The following is a 22,657-nucleotide window of genomic DNA, read 5'->3' on the forward strand; positions in this document are numbered from 1 at the left end:
GTAGCTTTTTTCACGAAATTTTCGGACATCTTTAAAATTTGATCTTTTGATGTATAAATATTTTGTTAAAATATGTAATGCAAACATTGTTTCAATTTTTATGGGCTTTTATTTGATATCAAGATAAAGGGGCTGGCCTCTCAAATTAAGGGCCAAGAAGGCTTTAAAATCCTCTTATTGTAACTCTTTACAGAACAATAATTTGTTATTAATTATAGAAGCAAAAATGTTCATTGTACAGCTGTTCATATATACAGTACTATACCTAAGTCATATGTTACGTAATTAGGGGTTTCAAGGGGCCAGAATTCCAAATCTATGATCATTAATATCTAGAAAAGGAGAAATATTCTGAAAAGTATTGTACAACAAAAATTGCTTAGACCAATGTTCCCAACAATATGCTACCTAAAAAATTTTTGTTGGTGGCCCCAGTAAGGAGTTAAAGGGTCGGCCCCTAAAACACAGTTATTAAGATATCTTTAGAACCGTCAACAATTCCTGAACACTTGTTGAACAAAATGTGTTTATATTTACAGGACCTTTTATTTGATATCAAGAAAAAGGGGCTGGCCCCTCAAATTAGGGACCAAGAGGTGTCTAAAGTCTTTTTATAATAAATCTTTACTGAAAAATAATTTTTTATTGATTATAGAAGCAAAAATGTTCATTGTACAGGTGCTTATCTATACAGTTCTATACCGAAGTCATATGCTACGTAGTTAGGGGTTTCAAGGGGCCAGAAGTCCAAAACTTTGATTATTATACCCCCCCCCAAAAAAAATAGGGGGTATATAGGAATCACCTAATGTCCGTCCGTCTGTCTGTACAAAATTTGAGTCCGGTCCGTATCTTTCTTATGAAACATTGGAAGTTCTAACTTCACCCAAAGATTGCTTATTGCCAAAGATTGCTTATGACCTAAGGGTGTGTCATGACTTTGACCCAAGGTCATTTGGGCAAGGGCTGCTGAAGGTCACTGGCAGAAAAAGTGCAAAATTCATGTACGGTCCATATTTTTCTTATGGACAAATATTGGAATTTCTTAATTCACATAAAGATTGCTTGTAACCTGAGGGTGTTTCATGGCCTTGACCCAAGGTCAATTAAGGAAGTTCAAGGTCATTGTTTTAAAAATGCTTAATTCCTGTGTGTGTTTTGTCTTGTATTAATGAAAATAATTAGGAGCTCACATTTGACACAAAGCTTGCTTGTCTCAGGCCACATAAAATTATTTTTTAGATTCTTATCCCTGTCTCTCTGAAAATGGCCTGCCCTGATGTTGTTGTTTTTTTTCTGGGAGGAAAAAAAATTTCAGAAAAAAATCGGGCTCAGTATACCTATAATTCAAAATGTTTATATTAAATGGTTGCTTGACATGTGGATTTTTGTTTGAATCGAGTCATGTTTGTTAACATAAGGATGCAAATGTCCTCATACATTAACAGTGAACTTGAAATAAAATGGAATTTAAAGAATAGAAATTGGTTTGTGTACTCATATTAGCATTAACAGTTTTAAACAGTTAACAGTTTCCCCCCAAAATTTTGTTGGTGGCCCCGGTAAGGAGTTGAAGGGTCGGCCCCTAAAACACAATTGTTCTGATATCTCTAGAACAGTAAACAATTCGTGAACGCTTTTTGAACAAAATGTGTTTATATTCACGAGACCTTTCTTTTGATATCAAGGAAAAGGGGTTGTCCCCTCAAATTAGGGGCTGGGAGGGCTCTAAAGTCTTTGTATAATAACTCTTTTTTGAGCGATAATTTGTTTTGAATCATGAATGCAAAAAGTAGGAGCCTTTTTAGCTTAATTTAAAACTAAAATCTGTTTTAAAATTAGACAATGCATTACAGAGATATAGGGGTTAAAAATTTTAATTTTCCGAAAAATTTGATTCCACATTTTCTTGTTAAGAAAATAGTATAATGTTCAAAGTTAAATTAACTCGTACCTTAAATAATTCGATAATTGTTAATTCATTCTTAAACATATTCGGATTTTGTATTTGCTAAGTGTTCTTAAAATCAATAAGGTGTTTGTTAATTTGTACATCGAATCATTCACAATTTGTTAACTCGTACCAAGAATAATTCGATTTGTTTCTTTTTGTTTTAGTTACTGATGTTTATTGGTTTAAGAAAACTGCTTCGTTGCAACAAGCTTTGCTCTAGTTCTTATATATTTTCATTGAAATTTAGCTATACCTAAATTTATAGATATATATTTGTTGTAACTTGCTTATAGAATATTATGATGTATTTCAGATTGTGACAAATAAAGATGTAACTATCCAAAAAATTGATTCTTAATCAACAAGATGAATTTAGACATTATTATGAAGCGGCGAGCCCGCAAGCTGCGGTTGTGCATTTTGGTATCTGGACTTCTCAGCTGTTACTTTGGCAGTTTTCTAGTATATAACAGAGATGCCATATTTGATATGGCAAAAACTGGTGACTTCCATCATCTAGAGGGGATAGAACTGGGCAGCCACAGTGGACAAAGACATCTCCTGACCACCAATTCCACCACAGAGGATGAAGCCCTGTACCCTGAGGATGCCTTCACCGAGGATCAGTTAAAGTCTGGAGCTGTGATCTTACATGTGATTGGAATGATCTACATGTTTATAGCGTTAGCCATTGTCTGTGATGAATTCTTTGTGCCCTCTTTAGGAGTCATTATTACTCGCTATGGAATTTCGGAGGATGTGGCCGGTGCCACCTTCATGGCTGCAGGGGGCAGTGCTCCTGAATTCTTTACCAGTCTTATAGGAGTGTTTTTAGCAAAAAGTAATGTAGGAGTGGGAACCATTGTGGGATCTGCTGTTTTTAATATATTGTTTGTCATTGGAATGTGTGCTCTGGTCAGCAAAGATGTTCTTCAACTAACTTGGTGGCCACTCTTCAGGGACGTGTCGTTTTACAGCATTGACCTTATACTGTTAATCGTGTTTTTCATTACAGACGAAAAAATTTACTGGTATGAAGCACTGGTCTTGTTTTTTATGTATATATTTTACGTTATATTTATGAAATTTAACCACAGAATAGAGAGATGGGTGAAATCCAAGTTACCGAAGAAGAAAACCAAAGTAGGAAGTTCTAGTCAAATTGAAGAGGTAAGTCATTTATAGACAAGAGCTTTCAAGATCTGGACAATGTGCAGAGTAAACGATATGGACAAATAAAAATCAATTTACTGACATGGCATTGCTACAAAATTCAAATATTTTTTAAATAGCAATAAGTGTAGTTCTGAAAACTTTTTCATTATTAGTCCTCTACCGGTTTCACCGGAGGTTACTATAGCTTTCCTCTGCATCTGTCAGTCTGTCCCTCTGTCCATCCGACAGTTCGACAGTATATGACGTCAGTTTAAGTGACGCTATTTTTATAATAAAATCAAAATCAATCAAAATATTACATTTTTCTTATCTTTTTTCGAATGGGAAATAAAGAGCGACTCTTTGAACAAGAACAAACTTCTTGTCACTTATAAGTAGTGGAGAAATACATCTTTGGTGAAAATATTTTGTTTGTTCAAGCAGTCGCTCAATGTTTCCTGTTTTATGCTAAAAATGAGAAAATGGCGGAAAAAGGTAAACTTTATGATGTCATATTTTTTTTTAATTGTGGGCACGAAAATCAAAATGAAAATTATGAAAAAACTTCAAATGTATTTTTGTACAAACTAGACTTTGACCCGTGCGTGCACGGGTTGACATATAACATATGATATTGGACATTTACGAAATAGATACATTGAAACACCGTATTGTTTGCATTTACATAACCAAGCTTTAAGCCTACAATATTAAATGCTCTTAATTTCACTACACTCTGCTTAGAAAAATCAAACTGAAAAACCTTGGGACTGGCCTTAACCACAGTTAAAACGCCTCCGATATGTTCACTTGTATTAACGTAGCAAAAAGTTGCAGAATCGCTCCGGAACAATTTTGGAGAAAATTAACGAAGCTGCATTGTAAATAATTAACAGTCAAATTATTCACCAAAAAAAAAATTTTCAAGGCTGTAAATATCTTTTATCTAAAAAATTAATTCATACTAAAGAAGAATTCAACACTTTTTTCCTGGCTTTGAATTTACACACCATGTTGACATTCGGAACTCTCGGGATTTTTCATATTAAATGCACTGAGTTAGAGTTATCTTTCGTATTTTCTTTGATGAATATATGACAAATTTTTTATTTCAATGAAAATTTACACGTATTTGTAATATCGTTTCTGAGTTTATCCATACAAATGTCATATTTTGGAAACATAAACTAAAGAGCCCTCCGGGATTTAACGTGAATGTAATGCGCATGCGTAAAATCCCAAAAATTCAGATGATTTCTGGATTTTTTAAAGGAATTTTCTTTGATTACTAATTAGCAAAGCTTGATTGAGAAAAAATAAAAACAAATTGGCAATCTTCAAGTACCAATGATGTTTAAAATATATAAAACAAAAGACAGTACTTATCCGATTTCTCGGTATTAAAGTTCAAAGAATCGAGTCTATTATTTTATTATAGTAGTATAGATAAAACAAAGAATTACAGTTAAATGCCAATGTTCATTTTAGGGGGCAATTTTAAGGCTCAAACCATATATAGTCCTTTGCTGAACAACTTCAAAATGTCAAACTGCAGATCAAGTTTAAACTTTTATAGCGTCTGGTTGATATATTTTCGAGAAAATTAGTTTTTTATATTTCATTTTTTTATGTTTGGGTTCGCTATCATGTTCATTGTGTATTGAATTATAAACGGCCGGGCAAAGTATGTAGTCAGTAATCATATCGTGCAATATTTGTACCATTCCTTTTATTGTTTCCAACAAACAAATAAGTTCTGTTACCGGTAAATAGTGTCAAGCATTGTGTTGTAAATTTAATCAACAGGGTCTTTTGTATTATTACAATTGGGTTCGTTATAGGGTTGGTCTGTTGATCCGGGGTACAGAAGACGGTTAGAAATGATATTCTGCATAACAGTGCATTGTTTTCACAAATTTCTACCAGCAAATACTTAATGGATTTGGCGAAATTACAGGAGATAAAATAAAGAGTATTATTTTACCCATTTTTTATTTAATTTCTGTATCAACTATGTAGTTTGAATTTCCTCTGTTTTTTTATCTCTAATTAAAGCATAACATCTTGTTTATAATAGTTTTGAAATAGATGTATGCTTTGAAGCTTTCATAGAATATTACAAACCGGTAGGGGACCTGTATGGCTTATGCAATACTCTCAGAATGCTTATTTAAAAAGTGCTCTAGATGTTAGTATACATATACATGGAGTGGTTTAACATTAATTTTGTAGATGGGTACGTTTTAATTAACACATGAGAATCAACCATACAAAGCAATATCAGTTACATGCTAGCATCAGAAAGCAAGGACTGACTGCATCAATTTTTCTACATCCAATGCTAGGAATAGGTGGTAGGCACCGATGTTTCTAGTTTTACTTTTAATGAGTTTTCTCTTGTCTCTTTGGAGGCATTGATTTTTTGGCTTTGCATGCAGCTCCAGTACACTGTCATATTGATCGCTAATTTCAAACTTCATCCTAGCCCAGAATCTTCAGCAGGAACAAAAATCTATATTTTACCTTTTTTTCTTGTACGATGTATTTACCAGATATTAAACTTTTAATGAAAGCTCAGGCAAGAAGCAGCCAGTCAGTGGGTTCTTCTTATTTCATTTGATTAAATAAATTCAATTTCTTAAGGGGTAAAGAAACTTTGTGATCAATGACTGCTATACATGTACATATAATGAGGAAACGAGAAACAGTTGGATAAAACCAGTTCTTAATGAATTAGTTGGGGGAGAAATGTATTCATTACCTTTATACCAACATAAAGTGCCTATTAATGCCACATGACTTTCCTTCTTTTCTTTTTTTCTATTAAAATCTATTCTTAATCAAAATTATTACACCATGAATAACCAAGAGTCCCTGTAGTGAATTTATCAATATTCATACATGTACTAGTATAATATTTATAAACTAATTTTTTGTGGTAATCTGAGGAAAGATTTGTCTTTTGTTACAAGATCGTGTTTTGAACATAGTGTACTAAATTGTTTTGATTTTTTGTTTTTAATTGGAATTGATTTTGTTTTACTGTACTATTAATTAACTGATTATAATAAATAAATATACTGTAACTTCTAGAGATCCTGTATTAAAACTGCAATTGTATGATGTCTCCATAAAATAGCCTCCACAATGTAGGGAATCCACATTATTAGAGATTAGATAAATTTCCTGAAGTGTATATACAGAGCCTTTTCAAAGGAAGATTTCATCTATGATGTCCAATTAAATTTGAAAAAAAAGAGGGGGGGGGGGTGAGTGTTTTTAAGACAACCAGGAAGATCATCTTTAATTAGTTTATAGTTAGGGAGTATATGAGGCATTTGTAGAAAGACACCACTGCACACATACATGTTTTGTTACTGTAGTAGGAAACTTGCTCTACAAGCAATATATACCTACAGCAATCCTTAGCAGCATTGGAAAGAGGAGGTGAATGGGAACAACATGTTTTATGCAGATTGACTACCTATAGAAGGAATCTTTTCTGATTCAAGTTTTATGAGAAAAGAGGGTCTAGAAAGTAGTGTTTATTAATTGATACATGTACATATACAATTCATAGATTTATAAGTTTGGGTAAAGGGTATGTAGTGATCAAAAATCAAGTTTCTATAGGTGAAAGCTGAAGGTCATAGCATGACCTTTGTGTAAAGCATATACTGTGACCTTAAATCTTTGTTTTGACCAAATCTGTCACATACTTAACCTTCAAAGTTTCTCTGTGTAAAGGATGTTCATACATGTGATTAGTTGAAGACTCCAAAACTGTACAGAAGCCCCCCCCCCCCCCCCCAAAAAAAAAAAAAAACTGGAATTTTGGTGAAAAAAACACTTCCCATAAAAAAAAATGGTACAAAATATAACTTACATTCTTTTATATGCAATTTATATTGTCACAAATGTCTTATTTTAAAAGTTGTAATGGGGTTTTGAATGCTTTAAATTTTCATACATTGTGTTTTATAATTACATTTTTCTCACAAATCAATACATAAATTTCAGCACAAACATAACTTAGAACCATTTCCTTTATTTCAGCGTAATAATGGTAATAAAGATGTTTAATCATCGTAAATATTATGTACGGAGGCTGGATCAGATTAATGTATATTAATTTCTAAGGTTGGCTAAATTTTTTTGATCAAGTTATGAAACATAAACAGTTATAATTAAGCACCCCTTCAAAAACAAAGGTACATGTACCTAATTGGATACCTTGATTCAGATTTATAGCTATATATGATTATCCCAAAAGGTAGTTCACACCTTTACGTGCGACGGTTTGTATACACCACACAAGTATTGAAAGGTCATGTGTCAAACACAGGTGATATTTTCTAGTGTCTCGCAAGTGAGAATGAGAAGAAAAAGGTGGCATTTTAGCAAGAAATTCAAAATACTGTACAAATTTCCGCTGGTACACCGTGAATGGGGTTGTAAAAATGGTACATTTTGCGTACAGCCGGTATATATCACATGTATGGATTGTTCAGTGACTTTATTTACACCAAGTTTTTAGATCAAAAGTCATGGTCAAAGCAGGTATCTTTTCCTTGTCAAGAGGATGTTGTTTAGACCTTTAATTTTTATATTTTACTAAAAATGACCATGAGCATTTCAAGGAAGAAATCTAGGGATTTTTTCATAGTATTGAATGAACATTATTTTTCAGCCAATTTACTTGGGGCTGTATTTGTGTATCAAATTATTCAGTGCAGGAAGTTTCACATTGCATCACAGTAAAGGAGTCAAATGATCTTTAGGTTGAAAAACACAGGTGTTTTGCTAGTGCAATTTTAAAGATCTAAAGAAGTAAAATAAAATTTATGGAGACAAAAGCATTGACTGATTTGTAGAAAAGGGTGCACAAAGAAATTGTGGAAATGTCTTTTACTAATCATTCTTCAGGTGTACAAAGACAGTATTCTTTTCAAGAAAAATCAGCTTGGTATCAGCAAGTTATGCTGACTTAAAACATCAACCAGGGCTGACTATACCTTTGATTATGTGGTATTTGTGTAGGATTTTGGTTGCATGCAAGGAGTTTGGTAACTAGCTGGTTTGATTTGATACTAGTGTGTTATCAGATTTAATGGAAGCACTAAACCAACAATCTACTCAGTAATTGACTGTTTTTCCCAGATTTGCTGCTGATTACTCAGTCATGCCTCAATGATTTAATACCAAGTAATCACAGTTCATCAAGTTTATTTGAACAGATTCGTCATTGAAATTCTCACAGATAGGTTCATGCAGGGGAGTTACATGTACATGCACACATTATTTTCTGACATTTTTCATATTGTGCACTCAGTTCCCAGAAACTCACCTTTTTCCTTTTTTTTTTAATTCTGTTAAAAATTTTATTCACTTAACATTTCTGATGTTGTGAAATTGACATTTTATTTAAGAAGGGGAAATCGGTTCATAGGAAAATCAATTTACTTTATAGTCTTAATATAGATTAAATGGGGAAAATGTTGGTTATTTGTTTTGATGTCATTGAATATGCAAATTGTAAATTTATTATTCATCATAATTTGATCACAATTAGTGGTAAACTACATCAATATATTGATGAATATGTAGATATATATTTTTTGAAAAAGATATTTCTTTTTCAGAAACCAGAACGAGTTTTAAGTATGCCAATTTTACACTCTGGAGGCAACCACTTTAGGCCAGGCATATTGGAACTAATTATTCATCATATAGATCCCCTGCATAAAGACAGTAAGAATATGTTAATATTTAACAGAAGTATTGATTGCCTAATAACTCTTCATGATAATAGCTCAGAGACCTTGTGATACCTAGTAAGGTAACAACAGACAGAAAAATCCATGTGACAGTTTGATGTTGAATGTTGTTATAGTGATGTGCTCAATCATTTAACACTGGTGTGAAGATTTATGATAGTTATAAAGGCTGGCATTTACTGTCATTGAAGATTCATGCTGAAATGTGTTATTGATATTTTACTGTGAAATCCCAATTTTAAAAAAATCATTCTGTATACCAAAGGAATTAGGACTGATAATTGAAACTTGTTTTAAAGAAGCTTCAGATGGCTGTTATAAAAAATTACTCTAAATATGACTAGGTATGAATAACAGCTGTTCTGTGAATTTGATTTTTTTTATTGGTAGTTTTGTAAATGACTTTCAACATGCAAAATATCATAAGATTATACCAGAGACCCTTGAAAAAAAGTTCTTCATCAACATGATTGTGTACTTTTTCTTTGAGAGTTTTTCTTCTCTTTAATGCAATGTATTAATTAATGGTAATGTATATTTAGGTAAACCTCACAACAAGGCTATGCACCTGCATGCCATTGCCACCTTAAAGGTCATCATAGGAACTACCCACACAGATGACCCAAATACCATTCAGGTAGACAAGGACAATAACACCATACAAGCTAATGGCAAAGACCCAATGGCCAATGGCAAAGCCATAGATCAGAACAATACAGGCAACAGTGATGGGGACAAAGTGGTGTTGACAGTTGATGGAACAGCTAAACAAAGTACTGATACTGCATCAGGCTCCGGCGATAATTCACACGAAGTGGAGGTGAGTGACCCAGTTGTAGGCTTCTGTGGATTGAATAATTCTGATTTCAAGGATTAAACAATTTTGATTCTGCTGCAGGGACTACCTGTTGTAAAGGGAAAATTCAATAGTTTGTTACTTCAGAGACTGGACTAAAAGCAATACAATTAACTGAATCACTGTATTATCATGAGTTTATTAATTTACCTGTCTAGATAAACTATTTATTATTCAAATGACATATACGATGAGATCTAGAATGTCCCCTTAAGAAAAAAGATTGTATATGAGTGTAAATTTTCTTGTTGTTTCAGTTGATAATGCTCTTTCATATGTAACCCAAATCAAAGACAATGCATGTATTCATCTATTTTTATGGTCAAAATTGTGCAAAATATTTGATGGGGATCAGCTTTTGCAGATGTTCATTTTTTATCATACTATTACGTAAATAATATATCCAGGAACTTTTAATCAGAACTTGGCCATATTCTGTTGCATTTGTGTTTAACAAAGACATCTTTTTTTTGTTTTTGATAATATAAGAGCCCGTCGTTGTTCTGACTGAAAGGCCAATTTGAAAAAGGACATGCCTGTCATTAATGAGTTCTACCGTATTTACTTTTAGCAGTTGGAGGAGGAGGAGGAACCTTTAGACCTGAGCTGGCCCTCGGGATGGAGAAGTCGGATCTCCTACATCATCCTGGCTCCTCTCGTGTTCCCCATGTGGATTACTCTACCTGATGTCCGGAGACAGGTGAGGCCAAAAATCTCATCATAGGGCACTAATCTTAGTGATAGTTATAATAAGAAAAGGGCTAAAGAAACAAAGTATCCTGCAGGTTTAATAATTAAAATAATGCACACACACATGTAATAAAGCTTACATGAATTCATAGATAGGCTGTGTTATTCCCCTCTTTTTTTCTAAATCTTTTAAATACCATTATATCATTTTCTATTTTTTCTCTAACCTGATGAGGGCTCTATTCAATGCTTCACCATGCACAGATACTTCATTGAAGAATATTTCATTATACACAGATTTGTAGAAATGTTTTTCAAGAAAAATAACACACAACCATTGCTCTGGTAGAAAAATTCCAATAGCATATCCTTTTATGTTGAACTTTAAAATAGTCAATCATGAGTCAAACATACACTGAAGTAGATTGTATTTAGTAGTCCGTGCAAATATGGAAAGCAACCAACCTTAATTTTCTGGACAATTTTAAGTTTTTATACCCCAGTTGCTGTTAAGAATTGATCAAAAATAATATGGCCATTGAATATGTCATCTTTTAAGACATGCTTAAATTTACAATGTATAGGTAGCAACTTCATATCAAGCACTCAAAAAGAAAGGCCTAAAAAGAACTTTCAGAGTATCAAATTCTTATACATGCATGCAGGTCCCCAACAGTTAAAGGGTCCAGAAAAAAGTAAATGGTTCAGAATCTGTAACCCATTATAGGCAATATGGGGTAACTTCAAATACAGACAAACTTCGTTATCTCGAACTAGATTGGACTGTTTAAAAACTTCAAGATATCCGAGTATTCAAGATATCGAGAGTAGAATACTTAAAAAATAAGTACCGTAATATATCGTGTATAATACACTCTCGTGTATAATATGTACTCCCAAAGTTGACCAAATTATGGTGAAAAAACAGGAGGTCCTATGTACAACACACACCCAAAATATGGTGAAATCAGCGGCCGCCATTTCCCCCCCGAACCTATCGATGTTTCATTATAATTTTTATAATCCATGCGCAATTTCTTTAATTTTGTGAGCGGAACATAGCACAGACGATGAAAATCGACGGCCGCCATTTTTCTAAATAACTAGCATTGTTTATTGATAATTTTATAACCCAAGCACAATTACTGTAATTTCGTGATCTGAACTTGGCCCAAGTGATATTAGAGTCAAAGTTCTTACAATTTTACTTAAAAAGAACGGCATGATTTACATGGGCAGTATCAAATATCATTGGACACTTCATAAAGTTTCTTATACAACATCGGAGAATTTGAAGATCATCATACTTAGAGAAGAACGGCAACACAGCTTAGTAAAGTAATAATGTTTGCAGATATAAACCAAAACAACACCAAAAGAAATGATTTAATTAATTAGTTATAGTCAAACTCTTTGATTGTTGTTAAAAAAACATTGTGAAGAAACGTATGTATGTCGTATATCGTCATTATCAAGTCGTACAAATGATCAATGTACTTTTAGCAGTGTCTATGTAAAGCAATAACGTTTAACTGCATAACTGAACATGAAGTAATCAAGTTTAATAAAATCAGAATAATTGCTTATCTACATGCACTTGAAAACACCCCGTGAAGTCCGACACAAGACAGGTGCATGCTTCTTACACCGGAAATTGTTAAACAAACATTGACCAGGCGCCGAGTCAACAGGTGGCTTATTATGTAATGGCAATACACTGGCGATATTTTAACTTGTTTGATGCAAGGAATATAGTGTTGAGAGAGGATAAATATTTCAATACATAGAAGTAAAACTAAGAATAAGGTATTTCTGATGCAGTAGATTTAGTATACTCATACAACTTGCATAACACGCTATATCGGCAGTCACTACTCCCGTGGTATCAAGAATCACGGCTAATGGGGTAAAATTTTAGTCCTATGTACAACACACACCCCCCACTTTTGATCAAATTTTGGCTGAAAAAAAAAAGCGTGTTATACACGCGACATTACGGTAGTTGGGATTTACAAATCACTTTAGCATATCCATTGTATTCAAGATATCAGTGTTCAAGATATCGAAGTTCAACTGTACATGTAAAATATTCAGCTAATGGGCTGCATACACTCAATCATTAAGAAACAGAGAAAGGGAATTGTGTCCCTCATTAGCATATACATTTATTACATGGCTTTTAGTTAAGATAGGACACAGTGGCCTTATTTAAATATATGTACAAAGGTCGACCTGATTGTCATGGGAATTCAAAATCTTGTGGGAGAATCAAGTAGACTGTTTAATAATCAAGACTTGTAAATGAGAGCATTGTATCAGAATCTTCCTGGTTTTGGTGTCATGATGGACACTTATCACAGTTTCTGTGTGTGCGCTGTTGTCACCACTGTCATTCCGCTTCATGAACAATAGTCTAAAGCACTGGTTTGCACACCTGTGTGAATAGGCACTCGTATGATAAAATCTCACTGCTGCTCATGAACAGATGGTTATATACACTTACTGGTTGGCTGAGGCATTGATCAATTATCAAATCTATAGCTTGAATTGAATTTCTTTAAATACATGCACTGACCCATATGCACTATTGTCCACTCGTTGTCTTGCTGAATCCACGTTATTGATCAGTATCACTTTTATTAGTTTCTTTACCACCATAAATGATGCCATGGTCAACATCATATTTGATATATTTGGTGCTGCAAAACACATTTAGAATAACCCTTATCAGCCTTAATTGCCAGTATTATAATGATTAGAATGAATCGATATTGGAGGTAATGACCTCTAGCTATGAATGATTGGCTTTACAGAACATTACTCTGTAGTCTGTATATCGCTATTGATATGATCCAGACTATTGCTCTTCCATCATCTCTCATGGATGACATACATAGAGAAGTCAGATATCTTATATTAAAACTTATATTGATTCCACAGAACATTGAATTTTCATTTGTACAACTAATTGGTCAAGGACCTTTTTATTTTAAAATTTGTAAAAGGTATGCACATACTCATTGCTTGGGCTTTCAATAAAAATCAATCGAAATGATTGGTCATGATGTCACTTCTTTATAATATAGCTTATTGATTTTATTCCTATTTTTATCAGTTAATTATTTATGAAAGCGTATGGTGATAAGTTGAAAAACGCATAAATACACAATTCAAAATAACATGTTTTAAACTACTCTGTACTTTAAATTTGAGAGCAAACAAAAATAAAAAACAAACAATTTTAAGCAATTAAGATCATTTTGTGTGTGATTCTATGGAAGATTTCATTTCTAAAAGTATTATATGTCAATCGTATATAGTTGATGTTTCAATTTTTAGGATAAGAAAAAATGGTATTGGGGGTCCTTCTTTGGGAGCATTGTGTGGATTGCCATTTTCTCCTACTTACTGAATTGGTGGACAAACACTGTGGGAACAACTATTGGATTAACGGATGAGGTCAGTCCAGAACAGATTAACTCGAAACCTTGTTTACTTGCACTTTATTTAATGCATGCATTAGCTTGATATAGCTGCAGATCCATCACTTGTACTGAAAAAATCTGATGGACAACCTTGGACCTACAATTTCTTGCTTGTAAAAAACTTGCAATTTATGGTGCTCAATAACTTGCGCAGCTTTTGGACTGATTTTTATTATAATATCCTTATCGCAGACATAAACTTTCTCTTCAGACTTTCTCTTAAACTTGCAAACCGACCTTGGAAAATCAAGTACTGTAAACATATTATATTTGGCATGTTCGATGTTTGGTAAAAATGATTTTTCAACAAGTTAGCATGAGTTTAAATAATGTTTTTCTGAATGTACCTATCTATTTACATATATTTGACATTTAGCAATGAACTTGGTTTAGCAGATGCCGTTTTCCACCAAAACACTAAATAGAATACATGCAGCCATATGTACATGTAAATACAGTATGTTGAATTCACATACAGATCTAGACTCCCCATTTTTATATGTAAGCAAACTATATGCTACTTCACTTTATAGGGACGATGATTGTGTTTAGAAGAATATCAGAGGCAAGTAAAGTGATGATATTGGTTGTAAAATGTCCTAGGAATTTTTTGGGATCGAAAACTTGTACAAGATATTTAGAGAAATTATGTTATTGAGTCCAAAACTTGTGCATTTTTTATGTGACATAAATAGCAAGGATTTTGAATGATAGGAACTGTTACCCTACGGTTTGCTAATCTGAATATTCTCTGTAGAGCTACAGATCTGCAGTTAAGCTTGATACAGCTTGATATGCATGCCTCGATATGTACTGGTTATGTACATATTATCATTAATTGATTAATATTTTGTTCTATCATATCAAATAAATTAATATCAGAATGATACCTAGTGCATATACACTACGGCAAATGCGGATCCCGTATTTTTCCCACGACACTGTGATGGTGGTTTAATCCTTTCCACGATACACCGTCGCGGTATTGTCACCGCGGTGATTGCAGGGCCATGATTTTACTGCGATGGTGTAAGACACCATAACAGGTGTTTGTTCTGTACAATTTTAATTTTTTAAGTTTTAATCATTGTTAGAATTTAGATATATATGTATTATCAGAAGAAAAATTCATTTTTTTTCTTTGAATTGTATTAAACAAAAACTTCTAGAAAACTATTGCTGTATGTATTTTGTTAATATATTGTACAAGAGCCTCAAAGATAGCATTGTTTTACGCAAATCATGCATATACATGTACTTGAAAATTAGTAATATTTTAAAGTATTATTTTTTTGCATATGATGAGCTGAAAATATGCCGCAGATTTTAAGAAGACAAATATTACGCGACATACTATTATGATATTATGAGGTTGCTACCATAGGCATCAACTCAACTTGTATGTTTTCCCCTCAATCTGACTCTTATTTAACTCATTTAACTACTTTTCAGCCTCTCTCTCTCTCTCTCTAAATAAATTTTATGTACATTTATGTAAACTGTCATAAGACGATCAGTGTTAATTATAGTTCAGGCAACAATATGGTCAATCATGGAACAATTGGTGTGTTCCCATTTTGCACACATTTGATAATTGGGTCTAGAAGAATAGGTGTGATTTGTGTTGTGATAGCAATTATAGTCTGCTTTCAGTCCAAATTTTTCCTGAATTTTTACCTGTGTTTTATCAGCGCCTTAATGATAAAACAAGAAGAATGTAGATATTTTGTTGTGTTTTCGGTGTAATAATTAATAATTATCACAATTTTTTTCTTTTGATAAAATAAAGATAAAAATATTTTCAGTCTTAAATACTGATAAAAAAAAATAACGATTAGATGAATTGACTTTTAATTGACTTTTACATTTTTGTCCATTTACCTTAAATATAAAACAAAATGAATTAAGGAAAAAATTTTGGTCCCAAGCCAACTGGAAGCTGATTCAATGGATAATGATGTGATGAAGGGGAAAACTACATGTACACTCTGTCATATGGACTATTCTGTGTCTCTTTTTACAACTTAGTTGCAAAATATGTAAAACACATGTTTATAATTGGTTGTTTGGTATCAACAGAAAGAATATTATGGAAGGAAACAGATCTTTTTCACAAAATATTTTAATCTTTGAAGAAGTGACTTTGACGGTCGTTCTTATAACATCACCGCATTAGTTTAGTGCAGGTCACTTTCTGGTTTTTCAAATCAGTAGCTAAATACATGAAGCATAAAAAATTCCGACAAAAAAATAATTTTAATATTAATTCGATATACCTCAAACTGAAGAAGGTTGAAAATGCATGAATTAGGTCTACATTTGATAGGTTTTGTGAAAAAATCTTTACAGTTTTTGAAGCATATAAAATTGCCGATTTATCATCAAATCATCATACTCATAGTTTTTCTGTTTTCATAGATTATTCGAGCCACAGCATAAATGAAAAATATTTAGCAGCTTTTTCACTCCACACATTTCCTCCATTTATGTCAGGAAAGGAAAAAATTTATTAATATTAATATTATTAACATATAATATTAAATTCTTCCAAACGAATTTTGGAGACTTATTGTTTTTGTACGGTTCTTATTATTATTATTAAGGTCTTCCTTTTTTAATCGGAAAAACTTATTGTTTTCATTCGGTGTCTCCTGTTATTCTATGGTTTCTTTTTCTTTATTAGGGTCTACGTTTCCAACCGAAGACCCTCTTGTTTTTCTTCGGATTCTTTTCCATAATTATTATTCCTCCTTTGACTTTTTTGGTGGCTTATATCTCATAAACTATTCAACCCATTTCCACGAAATTTTCAGAACTTGTTTGATATTGTAAATACTCGAGGTTATTAAACTTTGAGCTTATGACGTCACTTCCAGTTTTTGATATTGACGATTTTGTTAATTTTGGGTAATTATGGGTCATTTTGTCCATGCATCTCCTCCGAAACTAATCAAGATTGAGGCTTGAAATTTTCAGGGATTGTAGATGAATGTCCGTAGATGTACCCCATTGCCTTCAATTATAAAAATTGCGCAAGGCTTTGAAGCTCGCCTTAACCTGGAAATTAGCACCAATTTTTTCAAGAAATTTTTGCACATTTGCTGTAATATCTTTTGATGTATAAATATTTTGTTAAAATATGTAATGCGAAAGTTGTTTCAATTTTTACGTGCTTTTAATTGATATAAAAAAAGGGGCAGGCCCTTCAAATTAGGGGCCAGAAGTGCTCTAAAGTCTTTTTGAAATAACTCTTTACTGAACAATAATTTGTGATCATTTATAGAAGCAATAATGCTAATTATACAACTGTTTATCTATACAATTCAATACATAAGTCATATGTTACATATTAAGGGGTTTCACAGGGCCAGAAGTCCAAAACTTTGATCATTGATATCTAGGAAAGGAGAAATATTTTGAAAAGCATTGTAGCAGAAAAGTTGCTCAGAATAATGTTATTTCAACAATGTGATACCTTAAAATCTTTTGTTGGTGGCCCTGGTAAGGAGTTGAAGGATCGACCCCTAAAACACAGTTGTTCGGATATGTTTAGAACGGCTCTCAATTCATGAACACTTGTTGAACAAAATATGTTTATATTTGCAAGACCTTTCATTGAATGTCTGTAGATGTACCCCCATACTTCCAATTATGAAAATTGCTAAAGGCATGAAAGCTCGCCTGAACCTGAAAAATAGCACCAAATTTTTTCACGAAATTTTCTGTAATATCTTTTGACATACATGTAGAAATAATTTGTTAAAACATGTTATGCAAAAGTTGTTTCAAATTTTACGGGTTTTCATTTGATATAAAAAAAACCATGGCCCCTCAAATTAGGGGCCAAGAGGTCTCTAAAGTTTTCTTACAATAACTCTTTATTGAACAATAATTTGTTATCAATTATAGAAGCAATAATGTCCATTGTAAAGCTGTTTATCTATACAGTACCATACCTAAGTCTTATTTTACGTAATAAAGGGTTTCAAGGGGCCAGAAATTTAAAACTTTTGATCATTAATAGCTGAAAAAGGAAAAATATTTTGAGAAGCAATGTAGAACAAAAGTTGCTCAAAATAATGTTCTCAACAATATCATACCTAAAATTTTGTTGTTGGTGGCCCCGTTAAGGAGTTTAAGGGTCGGCCCAAAAACCCCAGTTGTCAGATATCTCAAAAAACGGTTAACAACTCGTGAACATTTGTTGAACAAAATATGTTTATATTTTCAAGACCTTTATTTGATATCAAGAAAAAGGACGGACTCCTGAAATTAGGGGCCAGGAAGGCTACTAAGTCTTTTTATAATAACTATTTCCTGAGCAATAATTTGATATAAATTATTAAACAAAAACAAAGAACTTTTTAAGCTTAATCTTACGCTGAAATCTGTTTTAAAATCGGACGATGCATTACAGAGATATTGGGGTTTTAAAATTGATTTTTCCGGAAATTTTGATTCCGCATTCTTGGTTAAGAAAATAGTGTTATGTTCAAAGTTAAATAAACTCGTACCAAAAATAACTCGATTTTTGTTATGTCGTACTGTGACACATTCGGGTATTTTTTGTTAAGTCGTTATTGAAATCGTAAAGGTTTTTGGTAATTTGTACTTAAAACCATTTGGATTTTGTTAAATCGTACCAAGAATTATTCGATTTTTTATCTTTTTGTTTAAGTTGCTCTTGTTATTAGTTTAAGAACTCTGCTTCTTTCAGGAACATTAAGCTTTACTCTTGACATTAACGGAAGACCAACTCGTTGCTTTGCAACGAGCTTTCCTCTAGTTCCCTATTATTATTATTTTTTTTACAAAACTTGTGCAGGCGATTTCTCGGAAATGGCTCAGCCGATTTTCATGAAATTTTCAGATCTAATAGATATTAATCCGAACTTAAAATACATTATTTAATGTTGATGACGTCATTTCCATTCTTGAGATAATGACGTTTTAGCGATTTTTAGAGGGTCGGCTTGTCCAGGGATCTCCTCCTAAACGGTAATAGATATTGAGTTCAAACTTTAAGGGATTGTAGACAAGAGATTGTAGGTGTGCTATTTGGCATTCATATTTGTCATGGTCAAAAGGAGTTAAAGCGCGCCTAGTCTCTTACAAAAGTCGTAAATTTTCATGGTTTTCTTTATCTCTTTTCTGAAAAATATTTTGTTAAAACATGTAATGTAAAAAAAGTTTATATTTACATGTGCAAGACTTTTCATTTGATATCAAGAAAAAGGGGCTGGTCCCTCAAATAAGGGGACTAAAGGGCTCTAAAGTCTTTCATCTGTATCCCATTACTGAGGGATATTTTGTGAAAGGTTATAGAAGCAAATATGTTTATCTTACAATTATATGTCTAAGCAATGTAATGATTTTATCATGTGTTACGTAATTAGGGGTTTTTAGGGACCAAAAGTCCAAAATTTTGATCACCGATATCTCAGAAAGGAAAAATATTTTGAAATGCAGTGTAGAAAAAAAGATGCTCAAAATGATGTACAAAATAATATGCAATCTTCAAAATTTCGTTAAACGGCCCCTATGAGGAGATAAGGGATCGGCCACTGAAACATTCTTTCCCATATATCTCAACGAACGGTAATGAATTTCCAAACACTTGTTAAAAAAATGTGTTGAGATTCATATGACCTTTTTTGATATCAAGAAAAAGGGGCTGGTCCCTCAAATTAGGGGACAAAAGGACTCTAAAATCTTTCATCTGTAGCCCTTTACTGAGGGATATTTTGTGAAAGGTCATAGAAGCCAATATGTTTATCTTACAGTTATGTATCCAAGCAATGTAATGATTATATCATGTGTTACATAATTACGTAAAAGGGGCTGGCCCCTAAAATAAGAGACCACGAGGAATCTAAAAGTTTTCAACCAAAGCTCTTACAACTGAAACAAAATAGTGTCTGGCCCTTAAAATGTAGACCCTGTTCTTCTATTCTAAATCATGTTTAGCTGTTAAAGAGCAAAATCAAGATCGAACATAAAAATCTCAAATTCTAAAATCAGATGGAAGACTTCCTCGTTGCACGCAACTAGATCGTGTCTAGTTATTAAGGTCTTCCGTTTCCAACGGAAGACCTTATTTCTTTTTCCCTATTATTATTCTTGTGTTTTTTTCTTACGCATTTTACTGCAGGCGATTTCTCTAAGATGACTCATTGGTTTTCATGAATCTTTCAGATCTGATAGATGCTTATTTAAACTAAATAAATATTTTTTTATTTTGATGATGTCCCTTCCATTTTTGAGTTTTTGACGTTTAAGCGATTTTTAAATGGTCAGCTTGTCCTGGAAACTCCTCCTAAGCCATAAAAGATATCAAGTTTAAACTTTCAGGGATTATAGACAAGAGATTGTAGATGTGCCATTTGGCATTCATTTTTGTCTGGCTCAAAAGGCGTAAAAGCTCGCCTGAACATATAGATTGAGATTTTAAAAAGTCTTGATTTTTTTTAGGTTTTCTTTGTTGATCTCTTTTCTCAAAAATATTTTGTTAAAACATGTACTGTGGAATCATTAGATTTCGTTGTGGCTCAATTTTCGTGGAATTCGTGGGTACCTCTCATCCACGAATTAACATCCTCCACGAATAAATAAATCAAGGTAATAAAGTCATATTTCTTCTGTAGGTTTAAGAGAATACACGAAATTACGTCCCCACGAACCTGTAAAATTTAAGCAATCCACGAAAACTCGCCCCCACGAAAATTTATGATTCCACAGTAATGCGAATTAGGTTTATATTTACAAGATCGTTCGATTGATATAAAAAAAAAGGGCTGGTCCCTCAAATAAGGGGCTGAGAGGGATCTTAAGTCTTTTATCCATAGTACTTTACCGAGAAATATTTTGTGTTATAGAACCCAAAATGTTTATCTCATATTGATTTAACTATAGATTATAAAAATTGTCCCATGCGTTACGTAATTAGGGGTTTTTAGGGGCCAGAAGTCCAAAACTTTGATCACTTATATCTCGAAAAGGACAAATATTTTGAAAATCAATTAAGAATAAAAGATGCTTAGAATGATGTTCTAAATAATATTCAATCATCAAAATTTTTTTATGTGGCCCCAAAAAGGAGATAAGGGGTCGGCCCCTAAAATGCTCTTTCCCAGATAGCTCAAGAACGGTAGCAAACTCCTAAACACTTGTCGAACAAAATATGTTTAATATCACAAGACCTTTCACTTGATATGAAGAAAAAGGGACTGGCCCCTCCAATTTAGGGCAAACGAGCTCTAAAGTCTTCGTTACATAACATTTTGCTGAGAAATATTTTGTAATAAATTATAGAAGCAAAGATGTTCATCTCACATTTGTTAAACTATAGATTATAAAAAAAACTTCATGCGTTACGTAATTAAGGGTTTTTAGGGGCCAGAAACAATGGAATAATAGTAGGGTCTTCCGCTGAAGACGGAAGACCATAATAACAATAAATAGAATAATAGAAGGATCTTCCGCTGAAGACGGAAGACCTTAATAATAACAGTGTAAAATAGAGAAAAAGAAACCTAACGAAAACAATAGGGTCTTCATTTGAAAACGAAAGACCCTAACAATCAACTCCATTTATAAAATAAAGGAATATGAATGAATATTCATTAATTCCCTCAATCATATTTCCCATATGAGAAGAAATTGGGGAAGGTAACTCGCGTCAAAAACAAGAACAGTTTTCACCTAAGACTGGTTTCACAGTACTGCGACGGTGTGGACAAGGTGAGAAGCTGTACCACGAGGATGTGCGGTTTTACCTGCGTTACCTGTGCTTAACCGTGATTAATTTCATACCACGAGGACTTGCGATGAATATGCAAACCGCGTAGGCCGTATTGTAATCATTGGACAAATATATATAATCATTATTCAGAATTTAAATAGTTCTTCACAGTTCCTGTAATTAAACATTTATCATTTGCATCAGCAGTTGCAGGTATACTCCATAATTGCAAGACTGTTTTCCATAAATCACTGGTTAAGTCATAAATCATATTTCCAAAGTATGCACTATGTGGAATATTTACACATCAATACATTAAGATTGTTTTAAAGATTCTTTCCACGCAAAGGATTGAAGTTATGGAATATGACTTAAAGGGGCATGGTCACGATTTTGGTCATTTTTTTCCCGATTTTAATGTTTACAATGCTTCAATGAGGCATTTTTAAAAGGCAACTAAAATTTGAGTGTCATTTGTTGAGTTCTAAGCAAGTTACAGAGCTTACAATTCTTCGCTATGTAAACAAAGCGTTTGTTTACATTTTGAATTTTGAAGTGAAAATTCCAGTTTTAGACCTCCAACAAATGTGTTAATCGTTAGGAACTGTTTATTTATGCTTAAAATGAATAAGAACATAGACAAATCAGCTTGAAAAAGATTTTTTACTGGTATATGGAACCTCTGTAAACAAAAACAGGGCACGAGCCTTGTTTACATGACGAAAAATTGTGAGCCCTGTATCTTGCTTAAAACTCATCGACTGGCACCCAAATTTCATTTGATCATAAGAAATGCATTCCAAAAGCAATTTGAATAATAAAAGCTGAAAAATAAAATTTGACCAAAATTGTGACCATGCCCCTGTAAGTCTATAAATACCAAACTACTTTATTCAGTTATTGAAGTTTTCATGACCCAGTAATTTATTTAAGCATTGAATGCTTATTAGCTCACCTGAGCTGAAAGCTAAAGTGAGCTATTCTGATCACATTTTGTCC

At 32.8% G+C, this 22,657-nt stretch overlaps 1 protein-coding gene across 5 annotated transcripts in view; it reads left to right on the forward strand.

Annotated features, from left to right (window-relative positions):
* The window catches only part of LOC128178688 (sodium/potassium/calcium exchanger 2-like), a 68,691-nt gene that overhangs the window by 39,886 nt on the left and 6,148 nt on the right, over positions 1 to 22,657 (forward strand). For 4 of the 5 annotated variants that reach the window (XM_052845972.1, XM_052845971.1, XM_052845970.1 and 1 more), the window contains 5 exons: positions 2,268 to 3,124; positions 8,752 to 8,860; positions 9,429 to 9,706; positions 10,314 to 10,442; positions 13,772 to 13,891. In XM_052845972.1, the coding sequence (XP_052701932.1) occupies positions 2,321 to 3,124; positions 8,752 to 8,860; positions 9,429 to 9,706; positions 10,314 to 10,442; positions 13,772 to 13,891 (1,440 nt within the window). In that variant the 5' untranslated portion in view covers positions 2,268 to 2,320. The remainder of the gene's footprint in view (positions 1 to 2,267; positions 3,125 to 8,751; positions 8,861 to 9,428; positions 9,707 to 10,313; positions 10,443 to 13,771; positions 13,892 to 22,657) is intronic. The other variant, XM_052845974.1, reaches the window with a different exon arrangement.

This window comes from Crassostrea angulata, chromosome 3, assembly GCF_025612915.1.
Source record: "Crassostrea angulata isolate pt1a10 chromosome 3, ASM2561291v2, whole genome shotgun sequence".
NCBI classification, from domain to species: Eukaryota; Metazoa; Mollusca; class Bivalvia; order Ostreida; family Ostreidae; genus Magallana; species Magallana angulata.